This window comes from Capra hircus, chromosome 4 (assembly GCF_001704415.2).
Source record: "Capra hircus breed San Clemente chromosome 4, ASM170441v1, whole genome shotgun sequence".
NCBI classification, from domain to species: Eukaryota; Metazoa; Chordata; class Mammalia; order Artiodactyla; family Bovidae; genus Capra; species Capra hircus.
In genome coordinates, this window is record NC_030811.1 from 86,932,365 (window position 1) to 86,958,983 (window position 26,619).

General features: G+C 39.9%; 1 protein-coding gene across 1 annotated transcript in view; it reads right to left on the reverse strand.

Annotated features, from left to right (window-relative positions):
• Positions 1-26,619, reverse strand: part of KIAA1324L (KIAA1324 like) — a 212,874-nt gene that overhangs the window by 56,469 nt on the left and 129,786 nt on the right. The window contains exons 4-8 of the mRNA XM_018047288.1: positions 22,646-22,793; positions 19,554-19,640; positions 14,981-15,086; positions 6,044-6,196; positions 5,344-5,432 (exon numbers count right to left, since the gene is read on the reverse strand). Coding sequence (XP_017902777.1) covers positions 5,344-5,432; positions 6,044-6,196; positions 14,981-15,086; positions 19,554-19,640; positions 22,646-22,793 — 583 coding nt within the window. The remainder of the gene's footprint in view (positions 1-5,343; positions 5,433-6,043; positions 6,197-14,980; positions 15,087-19,553; positions 19,641-22,645; positions 22,794-26,619) is intronic.

Here is a 26,619-nt window from a genome sequence, read left to right on the forward strand (position 1 = left end):
AAATCTGTATACCTCAAGAGCCATTTCCCTTGATGATGCTCTCCAAGCAAGGGGACAATAAGATCCAGAAGAGCATGACAGGACAATAAGAGTCAAAAGACAGTCGATGAATGCCCTGGGAAACATCATTAAGCCACCAGCAAATTGCCAGGCTACTCAAAGCAAGAATAAATAACTCTTCAAAAGATGAAACCAGAACAAACGAAAATGTAATAAAATTGGAAAATATTCGAATGGATGTGTATAATAGACATGTCTTCACTATATATGTTATCTAATTAAGTTCCTACTGCTTTTTGTTCACTTCTAAAGCTAGAAACCTCTCTCTTAAAGTAAGACTTAAATCAGTTTTTAAAGAATCAGTGATATAAAAGAGATAGTTAACAAGGACCCACAGTATGGCACAGGGAATTCTACTCAGTACTCCATAATGACCTATCTGGGAAAAGAATAAAGAGTGGATATATGTATATGTATAACTGATTCACTTTACTATGTAGCAGAAACTAATACAAGATTGTAAATCAACTATATGCCAATTGAAATTTTTAAAAAAGAATCACTGAGTTTATGGAGTGCCGGTACACTATTTTGCTACATATCAAGAACACAAAAACACCATAATTTGTGTGTATCTGTGTACACAATATGCCTGTGGGTGTACACATGTGCCCGTGTATGTGTGTGTATGCATGTATGTGCACGCTGTACATTCTATATTTAATATGTCACTCTACTTCTTTAGTTCAGTTCAGTTGCTCACTTGTGTCCGACTCTTTGAGACCCCATGAATCGCAGCACACCTTCTTTAAGCACAGGCCAACTAGATTTTATCATTCTATTCACTGACATCATTACTCACGGACATAATAAAAACATGATTTTTGAATATTTTTATTACAGCGAAAACAAGATCCATTTGTATACTAGATCTTATTCATTCACGGTTCAGTAATGTTTTTATTGCTGTTCAGTGCTGCTTAGTTCAGTCGCTCAGTCATGTCCAACTCTTTGTGACCCCATGAACCACAGCATACCAGGCCTCCCTGTCCATTACCAACTCCTGGAATCCACCCAAACCCATGTTCTTGAGTGGATGATGCCATCCAACCATCTCATCCTCTGTTGTCCCCTTCTCCTCCTGCCCTCAATCTTTCCCAGCATCAGGGTCTTTTCAAATGAGTCAGCTCTTCTCATCAGGTGGCCAAGTACTGGAGTGAAATCAGCTTCAACATCAGTCCTTCCAATGAACACCCAGGACTGATCTCCTTTAGGATGGGCTGGTTGGATCTCCTTGCAGTCCAAGGGACTCTCAAGAGTCTTCTCCAACACCACAGTTCAAAAGCATCAATTCTCAGTCATGTCCAACTCTTTGCAACCACATAGACAGCAGCACACCAGGCCTCCCTGTCCTTTACCATTACCCGGAGCTTGCTCAAATTCATGTCCATTGGGTCAGTGGTGACATCCAACTATTTCATCATCTGCCATACCCGTCTCATCCTGCCTTCAATCTTCTTCAGCATCAGGGTCTTTTCTAATGAGTCAGCTCTTCACATTAGGTGGCCAAAATATTGGAGATTCAACTTCAGCATCAGTCCTTCCAATGAATATTCAGGGTTAATTTCCTTTGGACTGACTGGTTTGATCTCCATGCAGTTCAGGGGACTCTCAAGATCTTCTCCAGCACCACAGTTCAACAGCATCAGTTCTTCAGTGCTCAGCCTTCTTTACAGTTTAATTAAAGACTAGTGTTCCAAAGAATAGCATGGAGAGATAAGAAAGCCTTCCTCAGTGATCATTTTAAAGAAATAGAGGAAAACAATAAAATGGGAAAGAGTAGAGACCTCTTCAAGAAAATTAGAGACGCTAAGGGAAAATTTCATGCAAAGATGGGCACAATAAAGGACAGAAATGACATGGACCTAACAGAAGCTGAAGATATTAAGAAGAGGTGGCAAGAATACATAGAAGAACTATACAAAAAAGGTCTTTGTGACCCAGATAATGAAGTGATGTGATGTGATGTGATGTGGTGTGATGTGATGTGAAGTGAAGTCAAGTGATGTGATCACACGAAGGTGTGATCACTTACCTAGAGCCAGACATCCCGGAATGTGAAGTCAAGTGGGCCTTAGGAAGCATCACTACAAACAAAGCTAGTGGAAATGATGGAATTCCAGCTGAGCTATTTGAAATCCAAAAAGATGATGCTGTGAAAGTGCTGCACTCAATATGCCAGCAAATTTGGAAAATTCAACAGTGGCCACAGGACTGGAAAAGATCAGTTTCCATTCAAAAGCCAAAGAATGTTCAAACCACTGCACAATTGCACTCATCTCACACACGAGCAAAGTAATTCTCAAAATTCTCTAAGCCAGGCTTCAACCGTACATGAACCAGGAACTTCCAGATGTTCAAGCTGGATTCAGAAAAGGCAGAGGAACCAGAGACCAAATTGCCGACAACTGTTGAATCATCAAAAGAGCAAGAGACTTCCACAAAAACATCTACTTCTGCTTTATTGATTACACCAAAGCCTTTCACTGTGTGGATCACAAAAAACTATGGAAAATTCTTCAAGAGATGGGAACACCAGACCACCTGACCTGCCTCCTGAGGAATCTGTATGCAGGTCAAGAAGCAACAGCTGGAACTGGACATGGAACAACAGACTGGTTCCAAATCAGGAAAGGAATATGTTAAGGCAGTATATTATCACCCTGCTCATTTAACTTATATGCAAAGTAAGTAAGTAAAGTCACTCAGTCATGTCCGACTTTTTGCGACCCCATGGACTGTAGCCTACCAGGCTCCTCCCTCGATGGGATTCTCCAGGCAAGAGTACTGGAGTGGGTTGCCACTTCCTTCTCCAGGGGATCTTCCCAACCCAGGGATCGAACCTGGGTCTCCTGCATTCCAGGCAGACACTTTAACCTCTGAGCCACTCAGCCATGCAGAGTACATCATGCCAAATGCCAGGGTGAATAAAGCACAAGCTGGAATCAAGATTGCTGGGAGAAATATCAATAACCTCAGATACGCAGATGACACCACCCTTATGGGCAGAAAGTGAAGAAGAACTAAAGAGCCTCTTGATGAAAGTGAAAGAGGAGAGTGAAAAAGTTGGCTTAAAACTCAACATTCAGAAAGCTAAGATCACGGCATCTGGTCCCATCACTTCATGGCAAATAGATGGGGAAACGATGGAAACAGTGACAGACTTTATTTTCTTGGGCTCCAATATCACTGCAGATGGTGACTGCAGCCATGAAATTAAAAGATGCTGGCACCTTGGAAGAAAAGCTATGACCAACCTAGACAGCATATTAAAAAGCAGACACATTACTTTGCCGACAAAGGTCCATCTAGTCAAAGCTATGGCTTTTCCAGTAATGTATGCATGTGAGACGTGGACTATAAAGAAAGCTGAGTGCTGAAGAACTGATGCTTTTGAACTGTGGTGTTAAAGAAGACTCTTGAGAGTCCCTTGGACAACAAGGTGATCAAAACAGTCAATCCTAAAGGAAATCAGGCCTGAATATTCATTGGAAAGATGCTGAAGCTGAAACTCCAATACTTTGGCCAACTGATGCAAAAAACTGACTCACTGGAAAAGACCCTGTTGCTGGGAAAGATTGAAGGCAGAAGGAGAAGAGGACTACAGAGGATGAGGTGGTTGGATGGCATCACTGACTCAGTGGACATGAGTCTGAGTAAGCTCTGGGAGTTGGTGATAGGAAAACCTGGCCTGCTGCAGTCGATGGGGTAGCAAGGAGTCAGACACGACCAAGTGACTGAACTGAACTGAACATAAAATAAATTTAATTTGCCTTACTCATCACAAAAGAAAGTTTAGCCAAGAAAAGTTTAACTAAAGAAACATTATTCCAAATTACTTTCAACTCACCTTAATGGAGGAAGGCATAGAAACCCACTCCAGTATTCTTGCCTGGAGAACCCCCATAGACAGAGAAGCCTGGCGGGCTACAGTCCATAGGGCCACAAAGACTCAGACACAACTGAAGTGACTTAGCATGCAATGGCTCTCTGCATATATTTTCTAAATAGAAATAGCTCTTACTTGGCCATTAACAACATTCAACATCATAGTCCATACTTCATAAATCCTTACTCTTTAAAAGCTGTTAACATTACTCTTCTGACTGAAATTAATAGATGCACTTCTAAATGAAAATGTCCATAATTTAAACTGTCCTTCCTTTGACCTATTCTAAGTACTTGCTATACTGTTAATATAAGAATATACTTTGTCTTAAGTATTGGAAAGTAAATTTAAAAAGCTTAAGGACTAAGGGTAAGATAAACAATTATATAAATATAAAAATTACAGATTAGAACCTAAGGACAAAAATCAATGTCATTATTTCAAAGATGCACACATACACAAAGAATGCTGCATCACAGCCACCTTAATCTCAGTTTCTCCTACTAACATAGACTGATAAGGCTAACTTTTTAATTAAGACAATGGCAGGTCAGCTGCAGAGTTTGGGTTTGTATCCTTCCTCTGGCTAAGTGCCATTTATATGGTAATTAATTTGCATTTTCTAAATGCAGTTACATAGCAATCTGCCATAACTGCATCAACCTATGGCTGCATGGCTTTTATTGACTGAACCTACTGAGTAACCAAATAATTAAAGAGAAGTTAAACATTATCTTCATTCTGTGAGTCACAGAACACATTTTAAGGCTGTGCTCTCCTGATACTAATATTCCTGAAAAAACTTAACTGTTTACAATAGCAGTAACTGACTGAGCACTCACTACGCACCAGGCACTGTGTTAGGGAACCTTCAATTGAGTATCTCATGTATTTTCATGGCAGCCCTATGAAGTAAGTACTGATATTACTCCCATTGTACAGGTGAAAAAATCTGAGACTTAGAGCACACAACATAGCACTATAAGCAGTGTGTGTTAGTCGCCGTCACGTCTGACTCTTTGCAATCCCATGGATCTCCATGTGACCCTGCTAGGCTTCTCTGTCCGTGGAATTCTCTCCCAGGCAAGAATACTGGGAGTGGATTGCTTCTCTAAAGGAACTTCTCAGCCCAGGGATCAAACCCTGGTCTCCTGCATCACATGCAGATTCTTTATTGGTTGAGCTACCTACAGGGAAGACCTAATAAGCAGCAGACATGAAAATCAAAGCCAGAAAGGTGGACTTAGGAGTCTAAATTCTTAAATTTCCTCTGTGCTACTTAAACACACGTGCTATATATCTGCTCATTTAACTAAGGAACAACCTGTAGTCTGTTCAAAATAGGAAAAGAGGTGGATAAATGAGGGATGTAGATGACTGAACATAGCCTGTACCTTTCCTTCCTCATCACATGGAGTGTGGATCTGGAAATAGTCTTTTGAGGTACACGGAGGGCGTTCCATACACTCACTGGATCCTTCTTCTGCAACACAAGAGTGCATTTCAGAAATGAGTCATTTATGTTGTGACTCTACAAAAAAGGCAAACATGAACAAGCAAACAAACAAAAAGCAGACAAGTGAAAAGTAAAAATAATCTTGCAAGAAGAATTTACGTAGAACTAGTTAGGCCTAGAGCAAATGAAGGCCTGGATTTTTATTTTTCCTAGAGCAATAAAATGTTTCCAAGGTACATAAGAAGCACATCATAGCTTTCTAAGAAAACATTAGATTTCCTCCATTATCACTGCATGTTGTAAATCTGGAAGAAATTAAGTTTCTAAGTACATCTCCATGCCAACGAATCATCTAAAAGTACAATATGAATTTCTTTTAGGCAAGTATGAACATATCCAAAACAGCTACCTGGGGGTTGTGGAACAGAAAACATTACGGACAAAAAGAAAACTTCTGCAGCAAGAAGTAATTAGAAGTCCTATTTTATCCACTAAGTATGAATTCATTTCAGGACTTTGGTTTCTGGCCCACCGTTTTCATCACATTGTGTGTGATTTCTGGCTTATGACTATACACTGTGCACAAACATAACTTTAGCAGAAAAGATCAAAGAGTATACACTGGAGACTCATCTTACCTGAAAATTGGGAGTCCTCATCACACCTGATGCATTCTTTGGCTCCCTTCTCAGAATAGGTGTTTCTGGGACACACTTGGCAGATGAACGAACCTGGTTTGTCGCTAAAGGTGCCGGGCTTGCAAGGAAAGCATTCTGATGTGTAGGCCACCCCTGTGTGGTAATGGGAAACAGAGCATGGAGAGAGGGCCCTGTACCACCCCTGTGTGGTAATGTAAGAAAGAGCATTAAGGCAGGACATTGTATCACCCCTAAGTGGTAATGGGAGACAGAGCATGGAGGGAGGGCCCTGTGTCACCCTGTGTGGTGACAGGAGACAGAGCATGGAGGGAGGGCCCTGTGTCACCCTGTGTGGTGACAGGAGACAGAGCACGGAGGGAGGGGCCTGTGTCACCCTGTGTGGTAACGGGAGACAGGAGGGCCCTGTGTCACCCTGTGTGGTAACAGGAGACAGAATATAGAGGAAGGGCCCAACAGCAACAAATGAGTGTGTCCTTGCTTCTGCTACCAGAAGTGAAAGAGAAATATTAATAGTAAGCTCAACCCAGGTCTTTAATATACCATTAATTCAACATCATAAATGTATTTACTGGTTGCAGAGAGCTGGGATGCATACTGAACTGAACAATGAAGTATAGTGAACAGTTAAGAGATTCAGATTTGATAGAGGTATATAATCCGTGTATGAGATTCCAAAGCAAGATGGCGGAGTAGAAGAACATGCACTCTTCTTCTCCTGTAAGAACTCCAAAATTACAATTTGCTGCTGAGCAACTGTCGACAGGAGAGTGTTGGATCCCACCAAAAAAATATACCCCACATCCAAAGGCAAAGGAAAAGCCCCAGCCAGACAGCAGGACAAATGAAATCACATTTAGAACCAAACCCCATACCCACCAGAGATGCTCAGAGGGCTCAAACAAAACCTTGTGTCCACCAGAAGACTCTTAAGAGACTGAGCCAGACCTGCCTTTGAGATCTGCCTTTGAGTGTCTGAGTGTCTCCTGTGGAGGTACGAGTCAGCAGTGGCCTGCTGCAGGGGCAGAGACTCTGGGTGCAGCAGACCTGGGTATGGCATAAGCCTTCTTGGAGGAGGTCGCCATTAACCCCATCATAGAGCTGCAAGAACTTACACAGGACTGGGGAAACAGACTCTTGGAGGGCACAAACAAAACCGTGTGTGCACCAGGACCCAGAGACCCCACAGAGACTGAGCCAGGACTGTGTTTGCGTGTCTCCTGCAGAGGTATGGGTGGTATGGGTCAGCAGTGACCTGCTTCAGGGGCAGGGGTTCTGGGTGCAGCAGACCTGGGAATGGCACAAGCCCTGTTGGAGAAGGTCACCATTAACACCACCATAGAAGCACCAGAGCTTACACAGGTCTGCGAAAAGAGACTCTGGAGGGAACAAACAAAACCTTTTGCACACTAGGACCCAGGAGAAAGGAGCTGTGGCCCCACAAGAGACTGACCCAGACTTGCCCGTGAGTGTCCAGGAGTCTTCAGCAGAGGCATGGGTCAGTGATGGCCTGCTGCAGGGCTGGGGGCACTGGCAGCACATGCATGGGACATTTTGAAGGAGGCCGCCATTATCTTCACTACCTCCACCATAGTTTGGCCTCAGGTCAAACAACAGGGAGGAAACACAGACCCATCCATCAATAGAAAATTGGATTAAGATTTACTGAGCATGGCCCCACCCATCAGAACAAGACCCAGTTTCCCCTCAGTCAGTCTCCCCCATCAGTAAGCTGCCATAAGCCCTTTATCCTTATCCTTCAGAGGGTACACAGAATGAAAAACACAACCACAAAAAACTAATCAAACTGATCACATGGACCACAGCCTTGTCTAATTCAATGAAACCATGAGCCACGCCATGTAGGGCCACCCAAGACACATGGGTCATGGTGGAGAGTACTAACAAAACGTGGTCCACTGGAGAAGGGAATGGCAAACAACTTCAGTATTCTTGCCTTGAGAGCCCCATGAACAGTATGAAAAGACAGAAAGATAGGCCACTGAAAGATGAATTCCCCCAGATCGGTAGGTGCCCAATATGCTACCGAGAAATAACTCCAGAAAGAATGAAGAGATGGAGTCAAAGCAAAAATAAAACCCAATTGTGGATGTGACTGGTGATGGAAGTCCGATGCTGTAAAGAACAGTATTGCATAGGAACCTGGAATGTTAGGTCCATGAATCAAGGCAAATTGGAAGTGGTCAAACAGGAGATGGCAAGAGTGAATGTTGACATTCTAGGAATCAGTGAACTAAAAGGGACTGGAATGGGTGACTTTAACCCAGATGACCATTATATCTACTACTGAGGGCATGAATCACTTAGAAGAAATGGAGTAGCCCTCATAGTCAACAAAAGAGTGTGAAATACAGTACTTGGGTACAATCTCAAAAATGAGAGAATGATCTCTGTTCGTTTCCAAGGCAAACCATTCAGTATCACAAAAATCCAAGTCTATGTCCCAACCACTAATGCTGAAGAAGCTGAAGCTGGATAGTTCTATGAAGAACTACAAGACCTTCTAGAACACCCAAAAAAGAAGTATTTTTCATTATAGGGGACTGGAATGCAAAACTAGGAATTAAAGAGATACCTGGAGTAACAGGAAAATATGGCCTTGGAGAATAGAATGAAGCAGAGCAAAGGATAACACGGTTTTGCCAAGAGAATGCACTGGCATAGAAAGATCCTATTTTAATAATACAAGAAAAGACTCTACACATGGACATCACCAGATGATCAATAACGAAATCAGACTGACTATATTCTTTGCATTCAAAGATGGAGAAGCTCTGTTACTTCAGTTCAGTTCAGTCACTGAGTTGAGTGTTTACACTTTGTGACCCCATGGACTGCAGCACGCCAGGCTTCCCTGCCCATCAACAACTCGGAGTTTACTCAAATTCATGTCCACAGTGTCAGTGATGCCATTCAACCATCTCATCCTCTGTCAACTGTTCTCCTAACACGTTCAATCATTCTCAGCATCAGGGTCTTTTCCAGTGAGTCAGTTCTTCACATCAGGTGGCCAAAGTACTGAAGCTTCACCTTCAGCAACAGTCCTTCAAATGAATATTCAGGACTGATATGCTTGAGGATTGACTGCTTTGATCTCCTTGCAGTCCAAAGGACTCTCAAGAGTCTTCTCCAACACCACAGTTCAAAAGCATCAATTCTTCGGCGCTCAGCTATCTTTATAGTCCAACTCTCATATCCATACATGATTACTGGAAAAACCATAGCTTTGACTAGATGGACCTTTGTTGGCAAAGTAATGTCGCTGCTTTTTAATATGATGTCTACATTGGATATAACTTTTCTTCCAAGGAGCAAGTGTCTTTTAGTTTCATGGCTGCAGTGATTTTGGAGCCAAGAAAATAAAGTCTGTCACTTTTTCCATTGTTTCCCCATCTGTTTGCCACAAAGTAATGGGACCAGATGCCATGATCTTTGTGTCTTGAATGTTGAGTTTTAAGCCCATTTTTTCACTCTCCTCTTTCATTTTAATCAAGAGGCTTTTAATTCTTCTGCACTTTCTGCCATAAGGGTGGTGTCATCTGCATATCTGAGGTTATTGATATTTCTCCCAGCAATCCTGATTCCAGCTTGTGCTTCATTCAGTACAGCATTTCTCATGATGTACTCTGCATATAAGTTAAATAAGCAGCATGAAAATATACAGCCTTGACGTACTCCTTTCCAGATTTGGATACAGTCTGTTGTTCCATGTACAGTTCTAACTGTAGCTTCTTGACCTGCATACAGATTTCTCACGAGGCAGGTCAGGTGGTCTGGTATTCCCATCTCTTTCAGAATTTTCCAGTTTGCTGTGATCTACATAGTCAAAGGCTTTGGTGTAGTCAAGAAAGCAGAAGTAGATGATTTTCTGGAATTCGCTCACTTTTTCAAAGATCCAACAAAGGTTGGCAATTTAATCTCTGGTTCTTCTGCCTTTTCTAAATCCAGCTTGAACATCTGGATATTCATAGTTTACATACTATGGAAGCCTGGCTTGGAGGATTTTGAGCAATACTTTACTAGCGTATGAGATGAATGCAACTGTGAGCTGGTTTGAGCATTCTTTGGCATTGCCTTTCTCTAGGATTGGAATGAAAACTGACCTTTTCTAGTCCTGTGGTACTGCTGAGTTCTCCAAATTTGCTGGCATATTGAGTGCAGCACTTTTACAGCATCATCTTTTAGAATTTGAAATAGATCAACTGGAGTTCCATCACCTCCACTAGCTTTGTTTGTAGTCATGCTTCCTAAGGCCCATTTGACTTCGCATTTCGGGATGTCTGGCTCTAGGTGAGTGATCACAACATTGTGGTTATCTGGGTTATGAAGATCTTTCTTGTATAGTTCTTCTGTGTATTCTTGCCACCTCTTCTTAATATCTTCTGCTTCTGTTAGGTCCATACCATTTCTGTCTTTTATTGTGCCCATCTTTGCATGCAATGTTCCCTTGGTATCTCTAATTTTCTTGAAGAGTTCTCTAGTCTTTCCCATTCTATTGTTTTTCTTTATTTCTTTGCATTGATTGCTGAGGAAGGTTTTCTTATCTCTCTTTGCTATTCTTTGGAACTCTGCATTCAAATGGGTATATCTTTCCTTTTCTTCTTTGCCTTTCACTTCTCTTCTTACACAGATATTTGTAAGCCCTCGTCAGACAACCACTTTGCTTTTTTGCACTCCTTTTTCTTGGGGATGGTCTTGAACACTGCCTCCTGTACAATGTCACAAACCTCTGTCCATAGTTCTTCAGGCACTCTATCAAATCTAATCCCTTGAATCCATTTCTCACTTCTCATAAGGGATTTGATTTAGGTCATTCTAAATGGTCTAGTGGTTTTCCCTACTTTCTTCAATTTAAGTCTGAATTTGCCTTTTCATACTGTTCATGGGGTTCTCAAGGCAAGAATACTGAAGTGGTTTCCCATTCTGTTCTCCATCTAGATAGCATATTGAAAAGCAGAGACATTACTTTGCCAACAAAGGTCCATCTAGTCAAGCCTATGGTTTTTCCAGTGGTCATGTATGGATGTGAGAGTTGGACTGTGAAGAAGGCTAGGTGCCGAAGAATTGATGCTTTTGAACTGTGGTGTTGGAGAAGACTCCTGAGAGTCCCTTGGACTGTAAGGAGATGCAACCAGTCCATTTTGAAGGAGATCAGCCCTAGGATTTCTTTGGAAGGAATGATGCTAAAGCTGAAACTCCAGTACTTTGGCCACCTCATGTGAAGAGTTGACTCATTGGAAAAGACTCTGATGCTGGGAGGGATTGAGGGAAGGAGGAGAAGGGGATGACAGAAGATGAGATGGCTGGATGGCATCACTAACTCGATGGACGTGAGTCTGTGTGAACTCCGGGAGTTGGTGATGGACAGGGAGGCCTGGCATGCTGTGATTCATAGGGTCACAAAGAGTCGGACACGACTGAGCGACTGAACTAAACTGAACTGAAGTCTGAATTTGGCAATAAGGAGTCCATGATCTGAGCCACAATCAGCTCCCAGTCTTGTTTTTGCTGACTGTATAAACTTCTCCATCTTTGGCTGCAAAGAATATCATCAATCTGATTTCCGTGTTGGCCATCTGGTGCTATCCATGTGTAGAGTCTTCTCTTGTGTTATTTGAAGAGGGTGTTTGCTGTGACCAGTGCATTCTCTTGGCAAACTCTACTAGCCTTTGCCCTTCTTTATTCTGTACTCCAAGGCCAAATTTGCCAGATACTCCAAGATTTCTTGACTTCCTACTTCTGCATTTCAGTCCCCTATAACAAAAACATCTCTTTGGGGTGTTAGTTCTAGAAAGTCTTGTAGGAGTAGCTCTATACAGTCAGTAAAAAAAAAAAAAGACCAGGAGCTGACTATGGCTTAGATCATGAACTCCTTATTGCCAAATTCAGACTTAAATTGAAGAAAGTAGGGAAAGCCACCAGACCATTCTGGTATGACCTAAATCAAATCCCTTATGATTATACAGTGGAAGTGACAAAGAGATCAATGGATTAGACCTGATAGAATGCCAAAAGAACTATGGACGGAGGTTCGTGCATTGTTTAGGAGACAGTGATCAAGATCATCCCCCCAAGAAAAAGAAAAGCAAAAAGCCAAAATGGTTGTCTGAGGAGGCCTCACAAATAGCTGAGAAAAGAAGAGAACCAAAAGGCAAAGGAGAAAAGGAAAGATATATCCATTTGAATGCAGAGTTCCAAAGAATAGCAAAGAGAGATAAGAAAGCCTTCCTCAGTGATCAATGCAAAGAAATAGAGGAAAACAAGAATGGAAAAGACTAGAGAACTCTTCAAGAAAATTAGAGACACTATGGGAACATTTCATTCAAAGATGGGCACAATAAAGGACAAATGGTACAGACCTAACAGAAGCAGAAGATATTAAGAAGAGGTGGCAAGAATACACAGAAGAACTATACAAAAAAGATCTTTATGATCCAGATAGTCATGACAGTGTGATCACTCACCTAGGGCCAGACATCCTGAAATGCGAAGTCAAATGGGCCTTAGGAAGTATCACTATCAAGAAAGCTGGCTGTGGAGGTGATGGAATTCCAGTTGATCTATTTCAAATCCTAAAAGATGATGCTGTGAAAGTGCTGCACCCAATATGCCAGCAAATTTGGAAAACTCAGCAGTGGCCACAGGACTGGAAAAGGTCAGTTTTCATTCCAATCCCAAAGAAAGGCAATGCCAAAGAATACTCAAACTACCACACAATTGCACTCACACACGAGCAAAGTAATGCTCTAAATCCTCCATGCCAGGACTCAACAGTACGTGAACCGTGAATTTCCAGATGTTCAAGCTGGTTTTAGAAAAGGCAGAGGAACCAGAGATCAAATTGCCAACATCCACTGGATCATAGAAAAAGCAAGAGAGTTCCAGAAAAACATCAATTTCTCCTTTATTGACTACACCAAAGCCTTTGACTATGTGGATCAAAACAAACTGTGGAAAATTCTTCAAGAGATGGGAATACCAGACTACCTGATCTGCCTCCTGAGAAGTTTGTATGCAGGTCAAGAAACAATAGAACCGAACATGGAGCAACAGACTGGTCCAAATAGGAAAAGGAGTATGTCAAGGCTGTATATTGCCACCCTGCTCATTTAACTTATATGCAGAGTACATCATGAGAAACGCTGGGCTGGAAGAAGCACAAGCTGGAATCAAGATTGCTGGGAAATATCAGTAACTTTAGATATGCAGATGACACCACCCTTATGGCAGAAAGTGAAGAAGAACTAAAGAGTCTCTTGATGAAACAGGAGAGTGAAAAAAGTGGGCTTAAAATTCACATTCAGAAAACGAAGATCATGGCATCGGTCCCATTACTTTATGGCAAAGAGATGGGGAAATGATGGAAACAGTGACAGATTTTATTTTTTTCGGCACCAAAATCACTCTGTTAGTGACTGCAGCCATGAAATTAAAAGGCGCTTGCTCCTTGGAAGAAAAGTTCTGACCAACCTAGATGGCATATTAAAATGCAGAGACATTACTTTGCCAACAAAGGTCCATCTAGTCAATGCTATGTTTTTTCCAATAATCATGTATGGATGCGAGAGTTGGACTATAAAGACTGCTGAGCACTGAAGAATTGATGCTTTTGAACTGTGGTGTTGGAGAAGACTCTTGAGAGTCCCTTAGACTGCAAGGAGATCAAAGCAGTCAATCCTCAAGTATATCAGTCCTGAATATTCATTGGAAGGACCAATGCTGAAGCTGAAGCGCCAGTCCTTTGGCCACCTGATGTGAAGAACTGACTCACTGGAAAAGACCCTGATGCTGAGAAAGATTGGAGGCAGGAGGAGAAGGGGTTGACAGAGGATGAGATTGTTGCATGTCATCACCAACACAATGGACATGAAGTTGAGTAAGGTCCAAGTTGGTATGGACATGGTAGCCTGGCGTGCTGCATTCCATGGTGTCGCAAGGAGTCCGACACAACTGAGTGACTGAACTGAACTGAATCAGTGTATAAGCTCAGCTATCAAAACAACTTCATTAATCAGAAATGGAGTAAATTATGATTCCTTCCAATTCTGTACCATTCTCTTCTCTCTGTGTCTACCAGTTCCCTTTTTCTCCAATGCTCACTAGTTACATACAGACAAGACCCACAAGACCCAGGGAAAAGCTGACTTTTCTTCAGGTTTGTAAGTCCAGGTATCACCAGCAGATGTCCCTATAACTAATGAGTTAGCTTCACAGCTGCTGCTGCTGCTGCTAAGTCGCTTCAGTCGTGTCCGACTCTGTGCGATCCCATAGACGGCAGCCCACCAGGCTCCCCCATCCCTGGGATTCTCCAGGCAAGAATACTGGAGTGGGTTGCCATTTCCCTCTTCAATGCATGAAAGTGAAAAGTGAAGGAAGAAGCACAATTATACCATAGTAAAATGTAAATCAAAGTTAAATAAAAGAGAATCACTGCTTTAAGTAAAAGTAGCTCTGATAATGAACCATGCCAGAGCATACTGTCCACTCTCAGGAGTCAGAAAATGCAGTTGGTTAAGAGAGGCAAAAGGTGTAGGAGACAGGCCAAGATATTTATTTCACTGTTATTTTTATGGATACAATCGTGACTTGTGTAAGTACTATGCCAGCACAATGAAGTCTTGAATGAAGAGTAAGCTATTAATAAAGATTGTTTTCTTTTATTTCAAGACACCTACAATTGTCATTATTTTTACTTTCTCACACAGATTAAATAATTCAGTTTAGAGATAGGAAAAACAAACAGCCAACTTGCCAGAAATAAAACCAGAGTCTCTAGGCCAATATGATGCCTAACCTGCTAATTTTTGTCCCGTATCTCCTTGAACCAGTGAAACCAACAATGTAGTCGATATTTTAAAATGGAATAGGTGACTACTAAAAGAGACAGATGTGAAATACCTTCAATTGTGATATTTTTTACCAACACTGGCTTGACTGCCTTGGAACCCATAAGGATGCCTGTAGTTCTCCAGTACAGTATGTTTGTGCCTGATTTCAACATTACCTGTAAAGAAAACACAAGACACGCAGGTCAGATGAACCATGCTACTTCCAACCATACCTATATCAAAGTTAATCCCCTATATACCTTTCAACACATTATAATGAAACACAATTATCTGGAACCCACAAATTTAAATCAACTACTTATTGAGACTTAAGCTTTGCTTAAATTCACATTTTGTAAAAAAAAAAAAGTTTGCCAACCCCAAAAATACAGTAAAGAGGGAGGAACAGAAAAATCTTCAAGCGTGGAAGAAGATAAAATGAATTTCAAATCATTTGCATGAAGACTTGGTTTATATTTAAAAGACTCAATTTAGATTGTGAGAGGCACTTAGCCCAATTACATACTGATTGCTGTCACTATTCATAAGTAAATCTCTGGGCTCTGAAAACAAAAAGGTAATAGAATGAGTTTGCTTCCTTTTAAAATTACTTAACAAACAACACTTTGACAGCAACAAAAGAAAAATAAGACTGCTCTTATAGAATAGCCTGATTTGACTCTATGGCTCCATAATGTAAATGATACAATGTCTAATATTTGCTTCCTTTGCCACCAGAACATTTTTATCAAATTACTTTTCCAATCAATTTCATGCTGATTCAGTCAAGTAAACTAATGAAATTAAAAGACGCTTACTCCTTGGAAGGAAAGTTATGACCAACCTAGACAGCATATTAAAAAGCAGACACATTACTTTGTCAACAAAGGTCTGTCTAGTCAAGGCTATGGTTTTTCCAGTGGTCATGTACGGATGTGAGAGTTGGAATATAAAGAAAGTTGAGTGCCGAAGAATTGATGCTTTTGAACTGTGGTGTTGGAGAAGACTCTTGAGAGTCCCTTGGACTGCAAGGAGATGCAACCAGTCCATCTTAAAGGAGATCAGTCCTGGGTGTTCATTGGAAGGACTGATGTTGAAGCTGAAACTCCAGTACTTTGGCCACCTGATGCAAAGAGCTGACTCATTGGAAAAGACCCTAATGCTGGGAAAGATTGAGGGCAGGAGGAGAAGGGGATGACAGAGGATGAGATGGTTGGATGGCATCACCGACTCAATGGACATGGGTTTGGGTAGACTCCAGAAGTTGGTGATGGACAGGGAGGCCTGGCATGCTGTGGTTCATGGGGTCGCAAAGAGTCAGACACGACTGAGCGACTGAACTGAACTGAAGGGTGTTTTGCTTTATCATTTGCCACCCTTATTCTTCTACGGAGTCTGCCTGGGCGAATTCAAGCAATATAAAATTAAAACATATCTGACTACCTCACCCTGCCAGAGAGTCAGAAAAGCAGTACGTTAAATATTTTTTCCTTTGTGTTAAGTCTTTGTAAGTGAAGAAAGCACATTTGCTGCCAAGGGTTACTTGTACCTTCAAAGCCCAGAGGACTGAAAGCTTAGGTGAATGGATCTTAATTGGTACTAATATCACTTCCAGGCATGGAGATCAAAAAAATTATTCTGAAAGGATGCATTATATTAATCACTCAAGGATGAGGTATCTGCTACAACACAAAGGCAAGGATGGACGGTCACTTATTGAAACAGTGTTCAATCTACACGGCAGGCACCATGTTAGGCCCTCCCTATGTATCCTCTCAATGGACATGAGTTCGAGCAAACCCTGGGAGATGGTAAAGGACAGGGCAGCCTGGCATGCTGCAGTCCATGGGGTCACAAAGAGTCAGACAAGACTGAGCGACTGAATAACAAATGTATCCTCTCATTTAACTCTGCAAGATTGGTCCTATTTCTCATATGAACTATTAGAGTCAAAAAGACGAAGTCAGTTGCCTAAAGAAATACAATGACTATAAACCAGAGCTGCTGTTGTTGTTTAGTCGCTATTTCTGATTTTTGCAACCCCATGGACTATAGGCTGCCAGGCTCCTCTGTCCATGAGATGTCCCAGGCAAGAATACTGGAGTGCTTTGCCATTTCCTTTTCCAGGGGACCTTCCCGACTCAGGGATCAAATTAGGGTATAGTACTTTACCATGTTGTGTTCGTTTCTGCTGTACAGTAAGTGAATCAGCTATATATGCACACATATTCCCTCTTTTTTGGATTTCCTTCCCATTTAGGTCACCACAGAGCATTTGGTAGAGTTTCCTGTGCTATACAGCAGGTTCTCATTAGTTATTTATTTCATACCTAGTAGTGTATACATGTTAATCCCAATCTTCCAATTCACCCCACTCCCTTCCCCCCTTAGTGTCCAAACGTTTGTTCACTACATCTGCGTCTCTATTTCTTCCTGTAAAAAGGTTCATCTATACCATTTTTCTAGATTTTAAATCCATGTCTCACTCCAAAGGGACAGTGCCTCAAATAATAACAGATTCAGAGACTGTGTTACCTAATAATCGCCTTCAAACACTCAGGGTTGTCCTTAAAGAAATAAGCAGTTTGCCAGACACAACCAGAAAGGGTAGAATTTTGAACAATGGGTAACACATAGAAAGCAGCTTGCAGCTCCAGACATGGATGAATTTTGTGATATGCAGAGCTGTGCAAAACTGGGCTCAGAACAGTCCCCAACAAGACAAGTTTGAAAATCGCTTCTTGGGGTGACTGCAGAGAAACCTGGATAAAAGAAACTCAGTTCAGTTCCATTGCTCAGTCGTGTCTGCCTCTTTGCAACCCCATGGACTGCAGCACACCAGGCTTCCGTGTCCATCACCAGCTCTGGAGCTTGCTCAAACTAATGTCCATCAAGTTGGTGATGCCATCCAACCATCTCGTTCTCTTCATCCCCTTCTCCTCCTGCCTTCAACCTTTCCCAGAATCAGGATCTTTTCCAATGAGTCAGTTCTTCACATCAGGTGGCCAAAGTACTGGAGTTTCAGCTTCAGTACCAGTCCTTCCAATGAATATTCAGGACTGATTTCCCTTAGGATAGACTGGTTGGATCTCCTTGCAGTTCAAGGGACTCTCAAGAGTCTTCTCCAACACCACAATTCAAAAGCATCAGTTCTTCAGTGCTCAACTTTTTTTATAGTCCAGCTCTCACATCCATACATTATTATTGGAAAAGCCATAGCTTTGACTAGATGGACCTTTGTTGGCAAAGTAATGTCTGCTTTTTAATATGCTGTCTAGGTTGGTCATAACTTTTCTTCCAGGGAGCAAGTGTCTTTTAATTTCATGGCTGCAGTCACCACCTGCAGTGATTTTGGAGCCCCAAAAATATAAAGTTTGTCACTGTTTCCACTGTTTTCCCATCTATTTGTCATGAAGTGATGGGACCAGATGCCATGATCTTAGCTTTCTGAATGTTGAGCTTTAAGCCAACTTTTCCACTCTCCTCTTTCACTTTCATCAAGAGGCTCTTTAGTTCTTCTTTGCTCTCTGCCATAAGGGTGGTGTCATCTGCATATCTGAGGTTATTGGTATTTCCCCCAACAATCTTGATTCCAGCTTCTGCTTCATCCAACCCAGCGTTTCTCATGATGTACTCTGCATATAAGTTAAATGAGCAGGGTGACAATATACAGCCTTGACATACTCCTTTCCCGATTTGGAACCAGTCTCTTGTTCCATGCCCAGTTCTAATTGTTGTTTCTTGACCTGCATATAGGTTTCTCAAGAGACAGGTCAGGTGGTCTGATATTCCCATCTCTTGAAGAATTTTCCACAGTTTGCTGTGATCCACATAGTCAAAGGCTTTGGCATAATCAATAAAGCAGAAGTAGACATTTTTTTGGAATTTGTTTCCTTTTTCTATGATCCAATGGATGTTAGCAATTTAATCTCTGGTTCCTCTGCCTTTTCTAAATCCAGCTTGAATATCTGGAAGTTCACGGTTCATGTACTGTTGAAGCCTGACTTGGAGAATTTTGAGCATTACTTTGGTAGCGTCTGAGATGAGTGCAACTGTGCAGTAGTTTGAACATTCTTTGGCATTGCCTTTCTTTGGGACTGGAATGAAAACTGACCTTTTCCATTCCTGTGGCCACTGCTGAGTTTTCCAAATTTGCTGGTATATTGGGTGCAGCACTTTCACAGCATCATCTTTTAGGATTTGAAACAGCTCAACTGGAATTCCATCACATCTATGGTTAGCTTTGTTCATAGTGATGCTTCAAACTCAAGGATCCATCCAATGCCAAGAGTCACTGATTATCTTTCATGTGATTACCACATCTGTAAACCTACATACCCAGAGGTTCTGTATATTAATTCTGAGTAGACTTCATTCCTGTTAATGCCTCCCTTGAAAAGCAGGACAGTTGAAGTGTGATAGGAAAGAGCAGGGAGAGGGAGCTAAGGAGAAAAGAAAAGGAAAGAAAATAATACTGGAAAGAGCCTGAGTCCATGAAACTTAGGGGCAATTTCTTCCCTAACTAGAAATTTCTAGAAATTAAAAGATAATTTTTTTCTTTAAAATAAACTTTTAAAAATAAGTTTGAGAAAAGAAAGGAGAAGAATGGGGTTGGTAAGAGAGAAGAGCAGAGAGAGACTTACAGAATGAGAGCCCCATTCTCCATTGTCTGTGAGCTTCACCCACTTGTCAGCGGTGGTGTCCATCTCCTGGCACTGATCATTCTGAATCTGTGGAGTAAACATAAGGGCCCAGTAAAGCTCAGTGAATGGGGTTTTTAATTAGATGTGTCACTCACCACAGGACAGGCTACAAGAGCTTCTTTCAATGTGTAGGAAACAACAGCCACGAGTAATTCTCAATAAGTAAACACACCAGATCTCTGGAGCCTGAGTGACAACTGCATATGAGTACGTAGTTCTAAGTGAATCTTTCTCATTCTTGTAACAAAAAGACAAGCCCATTAAGAAGTCAGAAATTGGGCAAGCAGGATCATGGAAGACAGAGGAGGAGAGGGCAGTTAACACTGAAAATTCACAGAGAGGAGAAAAAGTCATTACAAAGATGTGGAAGCTTGTACTCACCATGCAGGCCCAATAGTATAAAGTTTATTTTTATAAGATTTAGGGCAATTTAAACCTGAAATTAAAAATAAATGAAATCTGCTTTGTTTTCAGTTCCCCAACACTTAACCCAAATGTGTACATAAGTGGCTATAGCCAAAGTCAAAGACCCCGCTTGGTATTTGGGGACAAATGTTGATACTCTACAGCAATTCAAATAAATACAGCTAATATCTTCAGCACCAAACATCTTGTGCTTTCCAGACAATTCTGCTAAAATACCTAGGAGTTGGGACATACCTCTCCAGGTCTACAAAAAATACACAGACATCAAAAATGTCTGTGTATTTTTCTACAGTCTTGACTTCTTGAGGCTATATTTATAGTCTTGACTTCTCCTCATAGCTCAGTGGTAAAGAATCTGCCTGCAATGCAGGAGACCTGGGTTCAATCCCTGGGTCAGGAATGTCCCCTGGAGAAGGAAATGGCAACCCACTCCAGTATTCTTGTCTGGAGAATCCCTTGGACAGAGGAGCTTGGTGGGCTACAGTCTATGGGGTTGCAGAGAGTCAGACATGACTTAGCAACGGAGCACATAAAAGTCAGCATCAGAATAGGGTTGAAATAATATCTCATCATCTATACTTCCTCCAAAATGGTTATTTCTCTATTCTTTAGGTCATTTTTCTACTTCATTCATTCCCCTGACTAATTTCACAAACAGCATTAATATCTTCTTCATAGAGCTATTTCCTAGACTTAACTAACTAGAAAACAGATCCTTTTAACAGCCAAAACCAGAGAAAATCAGCTACTGAGGATATTTGCTTTAACTGAATTTAAGTATCATATTTATATTATAAGCATAATGACAATCAATATGAGTGTTAAGCCATTTTTAAACAGATATAAACCCTGTATATACCTTTTCTGGTCCATGTTTGCATAAACTGAAAGCTTTTTTCTCAGCGGATATCATACATCTAAGTGTTATTTTGACAGTGTAGTAGCATACTGGAGATCTGAGTTCTCTCGTTACTCATTCTAAAAGTAACTAGTAAATGTATAACCTTTGTCCAATCACTTCTTCTGTCTAGGTTTGAGTTTCATCATTAAAAAAAAAAAAAAAAAAAGTATGTGTGGAGGGGAGAGCTGAATGAAACTCCCAGACTCCTAACATTAAATACTTTACTGCTTTCAATCTGTAACGTTCACAGGTACATCTGCATCCTTTAATCTTCAGACATTCCCTTTCCATTAACTACTAGCAGGATGGACATAAGGCATTGACTCTCTGAGTCAATAAATTGCAACCTATTAAGCTGAAATATCAATAAAAGAGGAAACATAAACTCACTATCCCTTTCAATCCATAACCAGAAGAACAAAGGCATCACTGAGAGGCAGCAATGAAACTTCATGCCTTAAGAATATCTTCACTGACAACTCTCAAAGGACTTAATAGACAACACAGAACTAAATGTTTATTCAAACAATTATACAATTACCGTGCTTTTTAACTTTATTTTAGTAATATTGCAAAAATATCCCATGGACTATGGAGTTATTCACTCTGAGAAGTGTCTTGCAAACAAAATGTAACTTAAAAAGCCAATCTGTTTGAATATTGCTTAACATCTTAAACTCATCAAAGGATATTTGAGTTAAGAGGGTCCTTAAAAGGTCTGGTCTACAATCCTCTTTACAAAAAGGCATGTTGAGAGCTGAAAAGTTAGTTGTCCAGTAACACACAACCAGCAACTGCAGAGTTGGGACATGCGCCAGAATCTCTTGACTTTAAATTTTAGGCTCATACATTCACAGAAAATATTTCTTCCTAGCAAACTTTTGATTTAGAAATTTCCATTATCAAGAGCAATATAAATTTGCTTTAGCATTATCAGTACATTTATTCCTGCAATCTGGGCCACAGAAACATTTTACGAGATATTTTCCCAGTTACTTGCACAACACACATACTTTTTTTGGGGGGGGGGGGGCGGGCGGGGTTTAAGAAGTCAATTGGAACACTGCCACAACAAATATTTGCACGATTAGGTACAGCTTACATAAAATAGCTAAATAATGTTTGTGGTAACAACCTATTATGTTAGCCTATTATTTTATCTTATAGTCTTTAATGTTATTTAATCTCTTGCCAGAGACATCAACTACCTCATCCCTTGATTTTTTTATATTGTACAAAACTGGGGCAATCAGCAAGATATAGTCACTTCTAGTTCTGAAATATCGCCCATGAGTACACTTAAATCATTCAAATATTTAAAATTGAAAAGAGAAGAAAAATCTTCTTAAATAAAAACCAAGATTGGTGAAAACATATTTTTAGACAAAGTAGCATCTATCACTATAAAAAAAATTAAATGAATCTCAGGAAATATATTCATCACACAAAAAGTCTCGACCAAATGGTCACCTAATGATCATATCCAAAAGGAAAACAACCTGAATGTTTTTCTACAAGGAGAGAACTCAGAGGTAAAGAAATAATTATTAACCAGAAAGTATTATAGAAAAAATAAATATTTCTTATCAAAAGCTTCAGTTAACACAAAAAGCCGAGGCACACAATGAAATGGGAACAACTGATTAAGAGAAATTTTACATGAATGCCCTTTAAGAAGTGAATTCTAGAATATAAAAGGCCTTACAAAGAACTCAAAGAAGATGTTGTTGTCCACATATTGGTACTCAAAGAAGACATAACCTGACTTCTTGAGGTGAACGGCATAGATCAAGGATACTGTGCAGTCATCACGATTGGACTCTATGTAGTTTCCACGAGGGACCCAAGAAGAGCTGTGGAAACAAAACCATTTCATGTTAGCATTCAGAAACCTCTCTGTTCACAAGTTCTGTAACTGAGATTTAAAAGCAGTTCTGCCGACAAAGCACAGCAGCGAAGTCTGAAGCGCATGTGGACTCCAAAGGCCGTAACACCACTGCTTGAAAAAAGGTTCGTGTCTGTGGCATGTAACTTCCTAAAATCATTGTTAAGATTATGCAGTTAATGTGCTATGCAGCTGCTGCTTATCACCAAAAATGTAATCACTAGATAGCTGGTCACTAATTCTAGCAGTCTTTGATGGAATTACTCTCAAATAATACCTAAAGTTTTATTTACAAACACATATTGGCAGGGGTGTCCATTTATTATAAGAGAAGAAATCATCCTATAAAAAGTCCTTTTAAAGTGAATTTAAATATTTTTAATGTTTATTTTGTATTGGGGTATAGTCAATTAACAATGCTGTGATCGTCCCAGGTGAACAGCAAAGGGCCTCAGTTATACCTATATCTATTCTCCCTCAAACTCCCCTTCCATCCAGGTTGCCACATAACATTGAGCAGAAAAAAAAGACAGAGAGAGAAAAAGTGGAATCTAAGAAACAAACCACAAAGGGACTTATAGATACAGAGAACAGACTAGTTTTCTGTGGTTGCCAGGGAGGGGGGAGCAGAATAGATGAAGGGGATGAAGGGGTACCAACCACCAGTTACGAATAAATCATGAGGTTGTAAAAAACAAGATAAAGAATATGGTCAATATTGTAATAACTTATTGTGGTGACCGTTTCATAATATATGCCACTGTCAAATCACTATGTAATGCTACTGAAACTAGCATAATATCAATTTGCTATGCAACTGTTATATTTCAGTTGTTAAAAAAAAAAGTACATGATCAGCCAGATGGAAAAAAATAATAAAGTAAACCTAAATAAAATGTAGATCACAGTGTCACAGTACATAGTAGGAGCAAAAGTCTGATAGGAAATTTTATCTAAAAAATAAAAGATTAAGGAAATATACTAGTGAACAAAGGTTGGATTATAAATCTAACCATAAGCTAATTCTTAGATTAATCAACCGTGAGTCATGTGTCAACTTCTGGGCCAAAAAAGTTTCCAACCAGACTGTACGACAGCACAACTTAATATCCTTCTCTTTGAATTTAACTTTCCATTTGGATTATAAGAGTGAGATTTTTGGCAAATTCTTTTTACTAACAAAAAAATAATAATAAAAGACTGAGACTTCCACATCTCAACATGACTCACTAATTGGTATTGGATTTGCCCTTTTCTTTAACAGTCTAGTGAACTAAACAAAACACACAAGCCATGCTCAGGCACTGACACTAGACAGTGCAGGACTGACATTCTTGACAGCAGGAAAATGCACGAGACAAAGCCCAAACTGACCCTGACCTCATTCATTCTCAGGACACTTTCCAGACTCTGGCACTGAGAGACAGCTCCCAAGCAGAGCACAGTGGTCTCACTGAGGGATGAATATCTGGAGGAAGCTGAAATAACCAGAATTTACAGGCATGAGAAGCAGAGAAAACGGGGGCTCCAGAAGTCCACATGGAGCTTCTCTATAGGCCCAGGCTTGGGGCTGGAATGTGCAGGCCTAGCAGAGAACAACCACTGCAAAACTAAGTCAAAATCAGAGAGGTCACTTTTATGGGTATTGCAGGATCTCCAGGCCAGCCAGAGAGGAGAAAACTTAATAACCACATTGGACATTCATCTGAGACTCCAGAAGTGCCACATTTTAGGAATAAGGACCACGCCCTAGGGTAGGTAGCCACAAACTTGTTCATAAATGGCCAAAGAGTCCATAATTGGGGCTTTATTAACCATGCGATCGCTCCTGCAGTACTCCGCTAGGCAATTATAGCTCAAAAGCAGCCATAGATAACACATAAATAAATGAGTGCAGCTGTGTTCCAATATAACATTATTTATAAAAAGAGTAGGCTATAGTGTGCCCTAGAGTAAAGACCATGACCTAGAACTAAGTGTGAAACCAACACAGAGCCACCTTATAAAATTCTAAATACCAAACCTAACGAGATACTCTTCTGGTAAATATGCTGCCTGCCAGAACAAAATCCAACATCTTTTACACAAAAGAAAAAATAATCCACATTGTAACACTCATGATGCCTAAGATACATTAAAAATTTACTAGACATGGAAAGAAGTGGTAAAATATGACCCTTAATTGACAACAAAGAATTAAAAGAAACAGACAAGTATTTAAGATAGCTTTTAAAAATATAATCAAAAAACATCAAGAGATGAATACAGTAAGTGAAGGCATGAATAATCTCAACTGTTTTAAGGGAAATAAATATTTTAAAAACTAAATGGAAATTCTACAGCTGAAAATGACTATTTGTGAAATTTAAAATTCAATAGATGAGCTTAAGATCAAGTTTGAAACTGCAGAAGAAATAATGATAGAGCAATAGAAACTATGTAATCTGAAGTATAAGAGAAAATAATGGGGGGAAAAATGGAGTCTCAGTGACTGTGGACAATACCAAGGGGCCTAACATACATGTAAATGGAGTTACAGAAGGAAAAGAGGGAGAGAAGGGGGCAGAAAAACATTACTGGCGAAAGAATAGCTTTAAAAAATTCCCAAATGTAATAACAATATCAGCCTACAAACCCAGGAAGCTCAGTCAACTTCAAGCAGAGTGAAAATACAAAGAAAACCAACGCTTTCTTTGAGTCATGTGTCAACTTTTGGGCCAAAAATGTTTCCAACCAGACTGTATGACAGCACAACTTAATATCCTTCTCTTCAAATTTAATTTTCTATCTGGATTATGAGAGTGAGATTTTTGGCAAATTCTTTGTCTTCACTAACAAAATAATAATAATAATAAAAGACTGAGACTTCCACATCTCAACATGACTAGCAAAGAAATAGAGAACACATTATAAGCAAGGAAATACAGAATATATTATAAGTAGTCAAGGAAACAATGAAACATTATACAAAAGGAAGCTAACCAAGCAAACTACAGCTAATTTTTTTTTTCTTATCACAAACAAGGGAGAGTTCAGAAGGTAATGGAACACCTTTAAAACACAGAAGGAGAAAAGTAAAAGTCCAGAGTCCTATGTCCAACAAAATATTCTTCAAAACTGAGGCTAAATAAAGATGTGTTTAGATTTCAAAAAGTTGAGAGAAGTTATGAGCAGTAGACCTGCATGAAATGATAAAGAAAATTTTACAGATTAAAAAAATAATACTGAACAAACATTTAGAAAATAGGAGAAAAGAGTATCAACAACCATAAATACACAGATAAAAGCATAAAGCTACATTTTTCTCAAGTTTTTTAAAAATTAACTGATTCTTTAAAACACATTTCATTGTATTACAGGGTTTATGATGTGTTCCTAAACCTATGATAATAGCACCAGGATAAGGGTATAAAGGTAACTATACTGTTGTAAAGCTTTACATATTATATAAAAGTATAATAACAATACTAATTATACTTTAAGAATTGTAATTTGTAGCCTTTGCAAGATATCTCAAGATGTAAAAACACTAACTACAACAGAACACATTGATAAATGGTACTTTTTCAAATTTTAAATTTTTGGTTATTGTTTGGGAACGCATGTAAGAATTAAAGATTTTAAAATTTTAAAAAAAATAAAAATAAAAACACCCCTGAGAAAATGAGAAAGCAAAAGCTGCAGATAAAAGAACTATTTCACACACATATATGTATATGTGCATGTTTATGTGTATAGGTTACATATTATATAGATTCATGACAAAACTTCCTTTCTGTCAAGCATACACAAAG